Here is a 13,859-nt window from a genome sequence, read left to right as displayed (position 1 = left end):
TCAACTGGTTAAGGTCCTACCTCTCAGGGAGATCTTTTAGAGTATCTTGGAAAGGAGAAGTGTCCAAACCTCACAGCTTATCCACAGGGGTGCCTCAAGGGTCAGTGCTCAGTCTGCTTCTCTTTCTAATATATACCACCTCACTTGATGCAATAATTCACTCCCATGGTTTCCCATACCATTGCTATGCGGATGATACCAACCGGAGGACACTAGAGCATCGGCACGGATCTTGTCATGCCTTGCCGATATCTCTAAATGGATGAAAGAACACTACCTTCAGCTCAACCTATCCAAGACTGAGCTCCTTGTCATCCCAGCCAGGGTGCACATTCATACCTCTGCAGATCATCCAGAACGCAGCAGCGCGACTGTTCAAACAGCCCAAAACGGCACCTCACTCCACTGTTCATATCCCTCCACTGGCTCCCAGTTGCCGCTCGCATCAAATTCAAAACCGTGTTGCTCGCTTACAAAACAGCAACAAAAATGGCTCCTGCCTACCTGAACGCCCTCATCCAGGTCTACACTCCCTTCCGCTCACTATGCTTGCCAATGAAAGGCGCCTGGTACTTCCATCACAACAGGGCCCTAAGTCGCTAACTAGACTCTTCTCCTCAGTAGTCCCCAGGTGGTGGAATAAGTTACCATTCTCCATTTGGTCCACAGACTCCCTTTCTACCTTTAAGAAAAAGCTAAAGACCCAGCTCTTTCATGAACACCTCTGCACTAATGATATAATGCTATTAATGATGAAGGCATTGAGTATGTTGTTGATGTTGATTAGGATATTTATGATGATGATTATGACTGTATTTACCTTGTTGATGCTGCTGCTGATTATTATAAAATCATTTAAAAAAACGTCCTGTGCACTGTCTGTCGGCACCAGTGTCCAATCACAATTCCCTCCTGTCTTGATCGTTGCTTGTGTTGTATTAACTCTCAGATGTAAGTCTTTGAACAAAAGCTTTTGCTGAATGAAATTGTAACATTGTAGCATTGTTGTAACACTTATTCACATATTATTCATCGTCACAATCCATCTTTTAATTGCTATGCTATTGCTATTTTCTAGACTTCTGTCTGTTTGGCCTGACAGTTGAATGTTTATTCTGTAATCTTCCTGAGTTCCTGCCCTTGCTTTGTTTGTCAAAGCACTTTTTAAAAGGTGCTATATAAATACAAGTTATTATTATAATTATTATTGTTATTATATTATTTACCAATACCTACAAGGCAACTCTGGGTTTCAATATTGCATCCCCCAGGACTTAAAACAGTGGGGGTGCTACACTCACCACCCATAAATCTGCATTTATCCATATCTCCATGCTGCAGGTACTTAATTAGTTTCTATTCGTCCTTCACTTTTTTGACTGAACTCTTACAGGCTGTAACTTTGAGAGTAAGAAGAATAGACAGAAGCAAAACATTGTAGGGTTGTGAAGGAAAAATGGCCTGGCCCACTACATATAAATTGAAACTTAACTGTGCTCTGTCACACACAAACTATATAAGCTGCATCTTCCACACATACGTAGCTCCGTATTTTCCTTATTTGATTCGTTTTCCATCAAAGAAGAATTTAACAAAGAAAAACAATAAATCTTATTTGACTTAATATTATATTGTGAGCATAAAAGTTACACATACATGTCCTGCAGAAAGGCAGATTAAAGAAGAAGTTTGAGTTAAGACAACATAGATCTACTAAACAGCACAGTATTTGCCTTTAATATGAATTGAGCTCACATTGTTAAGAATAACTGATAATAAGGTCTTTCTAGGTAAATCTCACCCAAGTTCAGTGGATTTTTAGTGAAATAGTACAAAACTCTACTGAACCTAGACTGATACATTTGATCTTGAATTCATCAATCCAAAGATTAAATGTGCAACAATTTGTTTTCACACACTCAAACATATTCTCTGCCTATTAGTCTGATGTAATTGTCTACCACTGCTTTACTGGTTATTTTAGATATTTCCTCTTAATATCAAAATTCTGTTCTTCCTCCTAGCTGTCGACTGCATGGTATCTGATTGGTCCGAGTGGTCAGAGTGCAACAAGTCTTGTGGAAAAGGACATGCCATTCGGACCCGTATGGTCAAACTGGAGGCCCAGTTCGGGGGCAGTGCTTGTCCTGAAACAATCCAGAGGAAGAAATGTAAGATCAGAAAGTGCCGAATGAAACTGAGGGAGGAGAAAGGAGCTGGAGGTGGAGGAGAAGGGAAAAGAAGGAGACGTGGTAAACAGGGAAGAGATGCAGCTGGGGAGGAGCAGCTAGGTAGGCAAGAATAATCTGTTATATTATAATTATTATTAAAGCTTATATATGAGACCAAATATGAGATGCTGTTTGTTTGTGTTCCAATATAGGTTGTAAGCTACAGCCGTGGACCAGCTGGACAGACTGTACCAAACCATGTGGAGGTGGAATTCAGGAACGTTATATGATGGTGAAGAAGAGAGGTAAAGGCACTCTGATGGCAAGCTGTAAGGACCGGAAGGAGATTCGTGCCTGTAACGTTTATCCCTGTTAGCGGGCACTTTTGAGTTAGAGAGGAGGCAATGGCTAGTTCGTACATAAGTGTTGAATACGTTGTGTTTAGGTATGTATAGGGGATGGCAGAGGAAAGAAGAAAATAAGGAGAAGATAATAATGTGCTGTAGGTTCTTGGGCCAGATTTTGTTTTACTTTTTTTTAACAAACCCAAAATGTGTTAGATGATTTCTGTGTCCTGCAAAAAAAAAAGAAAACCTTTTTACACATTTAAGATGAAAAAAATATATATTGTAGCTTTGCTATTAAATAATCAAAAATCAATTTTTGTGTATTTTCAGAAGTTTTTTCCCTGAGGTTTGAAATAGGATGGGGATTCACACAAAAATCTACACCTGTTTTTATAGAAAAATACCCACAGGAATTATTTGCTTTGTGCTGTATATGTACTGACACAAAGATGCCCTCTCTTCATTATTTATACCATGCAAGAGTCTGCCCATGGCCATCTGTGGTGTTAAGGCCCATTTGGGCTTCAGTTCCCAGGCAACATAGGTATCACTATAAAAACTATGGAAACTTGCTAGGGTAGTTTGCTTCGTGAACACATGACTACAAATATAAATGCAAATAAAACAAGGCAAGGAAACCCCAGACTAAGACCATGAGACAGACATTACTTCAATTAACAACAGTACAGCAGAACACACTGGGGCTGCGGTGGAGAAAATATAATGAACCTTCTAGCAATAGTTTAATATAAAATGCTTCATTACAAATAAAAGCCCTGTATTAGCATAAAAAGTATCAAAATTAAAACTACTAAGTACTACAGGTAATTTCCAACTGTTTTGTATATGTTGGAAAGTCTATTCTAATCAGCCTTATCCCCTTATAGCACTAAAAGACAAAACTCGTACACAAATCAAGGTGCAGCTTTGCTGTATAGGTGAAGGTTTAAGTCCTCCAACAATGCTTGTGTAACCCCAACACCCCTTGTAGCCAATGTATTACAATAAGAAAGGTTAAGAGGGTGTGCTGAAAATTTTGAGGATTCTTCATAAACTCACCATATAAAAAATAATTTCCTTGGGGAAATAAAGAAAATAAAAATATAAATAAACAAAGAAATATCATCAAAACTTGAATTATAATCCTTGTATGGACAACTTTAAGATGGCAACTGTGTCACTCATTTAGACAGAGCATAAAACGACTCAACTGATGTTTGTCTTTTTTGTAAGACTTTATACAGGGAGTGTCTAAAGATGTATTGATGTAGAGTGTATCTACTATCTAGCCAATACTTCTAATGAAAAAACACTTTCTCTAATAAGACACATTTAAATGAAGATGTTTTATACTGTTAAATTAGGCTTTATATACCCTACTGCTGTTCATCTGTTTTTTCAGCTCATAAGACATTAAGTCTGTGATAAGTCTCACTCATTCAAAAGATCTGTAATTACTGTATCTCTCTTTGTTGGTTCCTGAAAACACAAATAGATAAAGCCTTAGAAATGTTATTTCTTTTCAGAGTTATGGCTGCAACAGAGGTCAATTTAAAACAGCATAAAAATATTGTAGGACACCGTAACATTGTTTTTATTGTGCTTTGCTTTCTTCTTTGCAATGAGCAGTGTTCCAGTTTGTTTGTTTTAAAAAGAATGTCATCACCAAAGGTCTATATTCTGGAGATATTTTCATGCCTTTATTGCTTTCACTCCTTACTGTTTTCAGGCATTTTTTTTGTTTTATTTCACTGCCCATGTTTCACTAACTATTTTCCAATAAATCACTTTTCCAATAAAAAAAATGTAAATGTGAAAACCATGTCGTCATTGGACTCGCTTTGATCTGGGGCCCTATCTAACAACTCAGACAACACTTCACACTGTTTTATTACTTCATAAAGATATAGATTAGGGTTACCACTTCAATAGACATATACATATATGTTATTAATTAAGTCAGAAGAAAAGGAAAAATATTTAAAGAAAAAAAAAAATATATCATCATTATCACTTTTAAAGATGTAGTATTTGTCACAATTTCAAGGTAAGTAGAGGACCCAGGTGCAGACTGGTGCAGACGTGATTTATTAAATAAACAAAAGACAAAATCCCAAATGGCAGAACAAGTGTAATACAAAAAAAGGACAAAAAGGCAAAATCCAAAATGCTTACTCAGAAATAGTCTGGGGGAACATCCATCAAATGTCCAACTAAAGTCCAACAATTAAAGGAAGAACAAACACCGAAGGAGCCACCGAAGATAATCCACACTGGGAACACTGAGAACAAGGTTTCAGGACAACAGACAGACACAGGAACATGGGAAGACTGGGGAGGTGAGAGTAATCGGGCACAGAGAGACAATCAAGGGAGCAGGTGAAAACGGTAAGGGCAGGGCACATAATCAAACAGGCGAGTCAACACACAAAGGCAAGAAGTTTAACAAAACAAGACGGGGCAAGAACTACAAAATAAAACAGGAAATGTGCTGAACAAAAGTTATACAAATCAAAAACACACATTAACAATAAGAAACCAAAGCAAGTCTAGAAAACCAGAGTTTTAAAGGAGCAAAAATCTAGGTAAAAGGTAGGTAAAAAGGATCTACATAGAGATAGCTCTGTGAAATATCTGTCAAACAGCCTGAAAAAAGTTTACCTTTTGGACATTTTTACATCCAACAGGAGGAAAAGCACAGGTGTTTATATTGATGACTGCTGTATTAAATTTAGCTGCTTCCATTTCATGGTCCTGGTTGTGTGCATGCTGACTGCCTGTCATGGCTTTCTCAGACACCTGAATAGAACAGAAACTGCTGGATATAAAGTGTCCGCTGTGAAATAAGCCCATTCTAGCTTATAGACTTAAGAACTTCCTTAGGTCTGAAAATGTACTTACAATTTCATTCCACTAGATGGAGATAGAAGAATGGGATACATATAACCCAGAGAAATTCAAGATGATACAGAGAGCAATATAAATAGAAGACATGCTTCTAACGCAAATGCCAAGCTTGGTATGATAGTCAGGCTTTACAACCCAGTTTAATCTCACTGTTCTTTGTCCTTTTCTTCTATTTAATTTTTTCTAGACCTGAACATAAACACAGATTAAAAATACAGGAGGTTAAAAACTGCATTTATTATGCAAAAAGACATACATTATTTAAAGGAAAAGTCCAACAATTTGCAACATTTATGTTGAAACATTTGCAAGTGACATTTTAAAAGGATGGAGAAAAAAAAAACAAATCCTTACAAAGTCCTTAGAATCTGGTCAAGCTTAAAAAACACTGCATCCTACATTTCCTAAAATACAGCTCAATATGAACCTTTGTAAGACACCCCATGATTTGGTCACCGTTTAGTCAGCCTGATCAGAATCCATCATGGCGGCCAATAGTGCAGGGCATGCTTCCCAGAGAGTATGTAATTACATATTAATCATACTTATTTTCCATAAAACAAACAATATAAACTCATAAAATTTCTGTCTTAATATTCTGATGAGGAAAAAATGTTCTAACTTTGCCTGTAGTGTTATTTAGCAACCTTTGAAATGTATGTATCCCCCGAGATACGTTGCCAGATTAGGGGTAGAAAAGGTAGAAGTTTGGTCACTGTATACTACTCAAAATTTTGTCTCAAACTGGAAGGCATGTTAATATCAAATTTTATTTGTATAGCGCCAAATCATAACCAAAGTTATCTCGAGACACTTTACAAAAAGAGCAGGTCTAGACTGACTCTTTGTTATGTTATTTAAAGAGAGGCCCATCATGAATCCACCATGAGTAGCACTTCGTAAACATTCGACACACTGACAAGGAAAAACGTCCTTTTAACAGGCAGAAACCTCGAGCAGAACCAGACTCATGTTGAACAGCCATCTGCCTCGACTGGATGGGCCAAAAAATGGGATAGAAGATGATCCAGGATAGAGACAACATATGGTAAATGGTAAATGGACTGTACTTATATAGCGCTTTTCTAGTCTTTGCGACCACTCAAAGCTGCTTTTACACTACATATCACATTCACCCATTCACACACTGATGGCAGAGGCTGCTACGTAAAGTGCCCAACTATCAATCAGATATCACATTCATACCCGTTAGCGTCTTGCCCAAGGACACTTCGACATGTAGCCTGAGGGAGCTGGGGATCGAACCTCCGACCTTCCGATTGAAAGACGACCGACCCTACCACGAGGATTTAGCAAGAACAACATAGTAATGATAAAGGCTGAGGTAATCGTAATTGTAACAGTTGAAGACAACAGGTCTACAATTTAACATTAGCAGCAACAATAATGATACTATGGGGAAGGCTGATGTTAGTAGTTGTTGCAGTCGAGCAGGTCCACAGCAGCAGGTGGTCTGCAGCAACGATCCCCAGGAACCTACAAGACAAGGGAGCATGAGAACTCCCGGGAAGATATATGTTTAGTAATGTTAATGGGACCAGAAGATACAGAGTCAAAGAGCTGCATTAAAAAAAATAGAGAGAGAGAGAAAGGGAAGGACACACACACACACACACACACACACACACACACACACACACAGAGACAGAGAGAGAGAAAGGAGCTTGGTGTGTCAGATCCCCCCGGCAGTCTAAACCTATAGCAGCATGACTATGGGCTGGTCCAAGCCTGAGCCAGCCCTAACTATAAGCTTTATCAAAGAGGAAAGTTTTAAGTCTACTCTTAAAAGAAGAGAGGGTGTCTGCCTCCCGGACCTTGACTCGTAGATTGTTCCAGAGGAGGGGGGCCTGGTAATTGAAGGTTCTACCTCCCACTGTACTCTTTGAGACTTTAGGTAGCACAAGCAGGCCTGCATCCTGGGAGCGCAATTTTCTAGAGGGGTAATATGGAACGATAAGCTCTGCTTTGTAAGTAAGAAGAAGGATTTTAAATTCTATTCTAGATTTTACAGGAAGCCAGTGCAGAGAGGCTAGTACAGGAGAGATGTGATCTCTCTTCCTAGTTCTTGTCAGTATACATGCCACAGGATTTTGTACAAGCTGAAGAGTCTTTAGTGACTTATTAGGGCAGCTTGATAGTAACTAATGCATGGACTAGTTTTTCTGCATTGTTTTGAGACAAGATGTGTCGGATTTTTTCTATGTTGCGAAGGTGAAAGAAGGCTGTCCTTGATATTTGTTTTAAATTCAAGATGAAGGACATATCTTGATCAAATAGAACTCCCAGATTCCTAAGAGTAGTGCTGGATGCCAGGCTGATGCCATCTAGGGCAGCTATATCATTAGAGAAAGAATCTCTAATGTGTTGGGCCGAGCGCAATAACTTGAGTTTGTCTGAATTAAGTAGCAGAAAGTTTCTAGTCATCCAGATCTTTGTGTCCTTAAGGCATGCTTCTAGTTTAGATAGCTGATTGATTTTGTGGCTTCATTGATAAGTATAATTGAGTATCATCTGCATAACAATGAAAATTAATGGAGTGTTTCCTCATGATATTACCCAGAGGAAGCATATATAAGGTAAAAAGAATCGGTCCGAGCACAGAACCTTGTGGAACTCCATGACTAACTTTGGTGTGCATAGAGGACACATCATTAACATTAACAAACTGAGATCGATCTGATAAATAAGATTTAAACCAACTTAATGCAGATCCTGTAATGCCAATTAAATGTTCTAGTCTCTGTAACAGGATGTGATGGTCTATCGTGTCGAAAGCAGCACTAAGATCTAACAGGACGAGTACAGAGAGAAGTCCTCTGTCTGAAGCAGTAAGTAGATCATTTGAAATGCGCACAAGTGCTGTCTCAGTGCTATGGTGGACTCTAAATCCTGACTGAAAGTCCTCAAATAAACTGTTGTTATGAAGAAAGTCACATAATTGATTAGTGACTGCTTTCTCAAGGATCTTTGAGATAAAAGGAAGGTTAGATATAGGTCTATAGTTAGCTAAGGTGCCTGAATCTAAGAAGTGGCTTAATTACAGCTATTTTAAAAGACTGTAGAACATAGCCAGTCGATAAAGACATATTGATCATATCTAGTAGGCTGGTTTACACTTTCAGTGAAACCAATAGAGTCCAAAAGGGACATAAATCCCATGCTAAGACTATCCTCATCAACATCAACATGAATATTGAAGTCCCTTACAATATTTTATCTGAACTCAGGACTAAATCTGATAAAAACTCTGAGAATTCTCTGAGAGTAGAGCCACTACTCTTTCGCAATGAAAGGAGCCAGTTCCTTTTGTTTTTTGCGTTACTTTTTTATGTGGTTGCTATTTACTTGGCAAAGCTGGATTGGTAAAATTGAATAAAATCAATTTAAAAACTAGAATGTATAATGTAAATGACCAGGGAAAACAACAATGAATAATTTCTCTTCATCATATTAAACATGAATGTGTTTACCATTTTGACTCTGTTTATACCTTAATAGGGCAATGTATCCTGGGAGATCAAACTCATAAAATCCAAAATATGCAAGATATTTAAAAAGAAAATATGGAAATGTTTTACTTAGGTCCAAAAGACATAAGATTTAACATTAAATTGTTTTTACAACTAATTTCCACTCCTGTCTGTTTAAGGGTTAACAATCCTACCAAAAAGCAAAACATTTTTCACAACATTACTGCATTTTGGATCTAACGTTTGATTTCTATTTTGTGCAGTTTACTTGATGATAATAAACTTGTTGAACCTGCAGTCTCAGATGTTGAAACATTTTACTGATGTTCAATTTTGCATGCCTGTTTAAGTGAACTGCACAAAAGTCCTACAATGGGAGATAGGTGTTATGAAGTCAGCCAACATATCATGAGCAAAGGATGGTCTTAAATTATAAATGCTTGATAAGGTACAATAGCTTTTTATCCACTAATGATCAATATTGAATTATGTTTTGCAGCGGTTTTGTGCCTGGTGCTTCTGCTCATACAGTAAGAGCAACAATTAGACATGCTTTCAGCTTCAAACAAAGTATCAGGCAAAAGCACTTTATGACAGTTCCAATGATGATGGCTGCAGTGATTTTTCCTTTAAACATCTGAGAAAAATCTCTTTGCAGAGCTGTTATTTTTAATATTAGCAAGAATTCAAATATACCAAATATTAAAAGTATATTAAAAGTATATAACAATGGGGTGTCCTGGTAGCTGACATTGTAGAGCATGCACCTCATGTACAGAGGTTGATTCCTTGCCACAGCAGCCCAGGATTTGATTCAAGCCTTGGCCCTTTGCCACATGTCATCCCCTCCCCTTCTCCAGCCTTCACTCTGGAGGGCAAAAAAAAATCTTTAAATGTTTATTACACAATAATTGGAGTGTATAAAATAAGGCGTTAGACATCGATAATGTTGAATTTGAGGGTGCTGATGAAATATGACCTGTTGGATTATAGTATTTCACTGCAGGTAGCCTAGGGGATATATCTGTACGGGGTGTCTAAAATAAATTAAACAAAATATTGGAAATATCTGATGTAAAAGAGCTAAAATGGTACATTCCTGGCACCAGAGTTTTCATTTAATTCTTGCTAAAGTGAAAATGTTAAATGTAGCCCTTTGGAGCATCAAGTAAGACCAAGAGTCTCAACCATAGACTGTATAAAAAGATGGACGACATAACAGCTCCCTAAAAGTGAAGCCAAAACATTTCGGGCACCCCCTGCTGACTGGCTGCAGTATAGGTCATAAAGCCCGCCTCCTCCATGTTAACAGATGGGACATGAATCAGACTATAAAATCTAAATACACGCCCGATAAATTTTTCTCGAACATGGTTTCTGTCATTATAGCTAGTTATTATCATGCTGATTTACGTCCAAGTGTTCATTTTTCTGACAAGTTTATTTTTAATTATTTTGATGCTGTCAAAATGATGATTGACAGCTCTGTTGACAAATTAGGCTCCTGCAGCCAATGAGTTCCGGGTGAGCAGAGCGGAGGACGATCTGCGAGTGGAAATGTAACTAAAACAATCACTACAGTCATTGCAGTTTCCATACCTGTGAACGTTAACCTCAGACCACAGAGAAGCTATTCTGGTAACAGTTAGCTAATACGATATTCAAAGGGCAGTATTTAGGCAAATGACCTCTGGCACTATTTACCAAACCCTCCAGAGGAATGAAGGGGTGTTTCAGGATAGTAGTTGCTATCTTCTAGCAATTGCTTGAAGTGAAAAGAAAGTCATTCATAGTGTCACCACAAGAGTACACAGTTATTTCCTTCTATGATAAGTCAACATGTCTGCCATGAAAAATTCGTATTGCATATGTTGTGGAAGTGCTCGGTAAGTGTTCAAATATTGTACTTTCATTACAGTATTTTCGGACACATTAAGTGAGGGTTGTCAGTAAGGGTAAGCACCCTTACCTGGGGTCCGTTTCACAAAGCAGGTTCAACAAACTCTGAGTCTAACCCTGAACTCTGAGTTGATCTACTCTGAGATAGGAAACTCGAGTTTTTGGTTCCAGAACAGCTGATCAGAGTTAGTTCAATCAACTCTGAGTAGGTTCAGCCAGAGTTAAGTGCGTGCACGCTGACTATAAAAAGCCAGCATTAATGGAGCCCCGATACCACGATTCACCATGGCAACGGTACACAAAAAGAGGTCCTCCTATGTCACACCAGTGGAGCTTGAAATCCTCATGCGGATGTTCAGCGAATACGAGCATGTTTTTAGAAAAATAAAGTAACACGGCTGCAGCTGCAAAAGAGAGAGAAGCGGCGTGGGAAGAAACTGCTGCTCCAGTAAATTTGCAATTAAAAAAAATAGGAGCAATCCAGCGGGAGAAAAACGTACATGGAAGCAGTTAAAAATAAATACCAGAACGTCATTCAAAGGTAAAGCTCAGGGAGAACAGGCTCATGGCTGAACCTCACTTCAATCATATTTTCAATATCAAAATAATGAAATATCATTCAGTGGCTGTTTTAATGTGCATTAGCTTTATCCCTAACATGATGCTGACTTCACATACATCATAATTCATGTTGATTGAACAGAATTGTGTTAGTTTAAAAAAAAATCCAATAACTTACAGCGTCTTATTTGAGTGCTCTCGGCAGTGGTGTTGGAAAATCTAAAAATGAAGACTTTGACACAGATTTGTCTTTTGATTTTTTTTGTCATAATTATAAAAGACTTTTGCAAAGGGGTTAGAGCAGCACAGACACGCAACGTTTTTTTTTAAATTTATAACCGCTCAAACGCGTGAGACGGGCTGAATGAATGAGGAAGTCGAATGAGGGTTTTATATTCTAGAGGGAGGAGACAGAGCGAAACTCTGAGTTTCCTGAAGAAAACCTGCTCCCGACCAGGTTTGGTTCATAGAGTCTGTTACTACGGTAACTGACTGAGAGCTTAAGTTACCTCTCTCTGTGAAACAGGCTAGAGATACCCCTCTTTCTCTGGTTTGAGTTACCTCCCTTTGTGAAACGGAAAACTCAGAGTTTCCCTCATTTCAGGGTTAACAGACTCAGAGTTTTCAATAAACCTTTGTGAAACGGACCCCTGGGTGGTAACCACCCTTACCTGGGTAAACGGTTTTAGATCAGAAATTGGCAGAGTTTGTACCTTGAGTTGAAGTATGTTCATCAGTATCGAGTGAAAGTGAAGTTTTCATGCCTTGATTCTGTTATAAAACGATACAGTTTATAGAGTGAGATATAAAGGGTATGTGTAGTGTGTGATAAAGGCTAGATGATGGTCCAATGCTTAATCATCCATCTTCTTACAACCAGTGAGTGATTCTTGATCGGCCGTTGGGACAGCAACAAATTGTGTTTATTGAAAGGTACTGTGGGGACCCCTGTGGGTGATCTTGTCCTTTATATGTCAGTAGAATATTATACTGCTTCCTCTTAACTGCCTAACATATCACTTACTGTGAATATTTTCTTGAAAATTGTAAACAAAGGCACTTTTGGGGCCCTATTTACACAGCGGAAGGCGCACAGTCTAGAGCGCATGTTGCTCATTGATTTAGGGGGCGTGTTCGATCACTTGCTATTAACACAACATGGGCACTGGGCGTGAAAATGACAACTGCGTCAGGTGGAAAGTAACAATGACACTTGCGCTGCGGCGCTTTGTGCTGGGTGTACAAGAGGGCCCATTATCTTCATGTTGTAAATTGTGTCAACTGACACTTACCTATAGTGGCAGCGGTGAAAGGATTTAAAAATCAGAGAAATAATCCTTCTTATTTTTGGTCTTTTTTGCTGTTGTAGTTCATATGAAGACATCGGTATTCATTTCAGTCTGGTTCATAACGAGTTAAAAACTCCTCACAGTACGTTTCAGTTTTGTTGCCATGAAGCCATAAAGAATTTCTATGCATTGTGCAGGTTTCGAGCAACAACTAATAAGGTTATAGCATGCAGAATAAAAAGCATGTACATTTTAGCTGTGATCCAAAGAGAAGTTTATGTAGCACATACATGTTGATTTGCAGCTCCTTGAACCTTTAGTGCTGCTCCCTGCAGAGGATCTCTCGAAGTCCGTGTTTTTTTCAAGGGGTTCCTTCCCAGCATGCTCTCTGTCATCAGTCAGCTGATCCCCGTGGGTTTGCCAGCTCTGTCCAACATTTGAAAGTGGCTGTGAGTTTAGAGCATAAGCTTTGATTTACCAGCAGATGTGAAATATTGATCTCATCTAAAGTTTATCTATTCGCAATGCCTTACATGGCATAGTCTAAAAATACACATACTTGTATCTTTGTGCCTCTTAGTTAATCACCCATGAAAAATGAATAAATAATGGTATGTTCAGTAAAAATGCATTTTTGTGTTCTAGCATGTTATTTTAGTGCACCCTACTAATGTTAATACATATCCCATTAAGATCACTAACGAGTCAGTAGCTCCCTGCTTAGTGACAGGAAGAAAAAAATAGATTTGCATTGTGGTACCATTAGCACGCCTGAGCCATTACACTATGCATGTGAGTGAACATGTTTGTGTGCATCTTATTTGGAGTCCCATTGGTGGTGATGTGGTTGCAGACTAACTGATCTCATTTTGCTACTCTCTCATCTAAGTGCTTCTTACTGGTGGGACGGTCTTAGTGCTACCCCCTCATCCCACCCCCACCTCCTTCTCTCTTTGTCCTTGTCTTTACTGTAGTCAACCACATATAAGGACAGGAAGTACTGTACATTCTCCATTTAGAGAGGAATATGCAACATTTCCCAGATCTTGTGGAAATGAGCTCCAGAATAAAATATTCAGTAATTCATAAACTCATTTACAGTGTCGTGCAAAATGCATATGATCTTCTGTGTTTTTTATTCTGGCTTTACTTTTATTTTATGGCTTAATAAGCAACCCATCTCAGGATGAACAC

General features: G+C 38.4%; 1 protein-coding gene across 1 annotated transcript in view; it reads left to right on the top strand.

The window, feature by feature from the left end:
- Positions 1 to 4,331, top strand: part of spon1b (spondin 1b) — a 93,731-nt gene extending 89,400 nt beyond the window's left edge. The window contains exons 15-16 of the mRNA XM_069685729.1: positions 2,025 to 2,291; positions 2,384 to 4,331. Coding sequence (XP_069541830.1) covers positions 2,025 to 2,291; positions 2,384 to 2,547 — 431 coding nt within the window. The 3' untranslated portion in view covers positions 2,548 to 4,331. The remainder of the gene's footprint in view (positions 1 to 2,024; positions 2,292 to 2,383) is intronic.
- Positions 4,332 to 13,859: the final 9,528 nt, after the last annotated feature.

The sequence above is a fragment of the Semicossyphus pulcher genome, unplaced genomic scaffold (genome assembly GCF_022749685.1).
Source record: "Semicossyphus pulcher isolate SPU_LCO1_2020_fin unplaced genomic scaffold, fSemPul1.0.p SCAF_8, whole genome shotgun sequence".
Lineage (NCBI taxonomy): Eukaryota > Metazoa > Chordata > Actinopteri > Labriformes > Labridae > Semicossyphus > Semicossyphus pulcher.
This window is presented reverse-complemented; position numbering and strand designations above follow the sequence as displayed.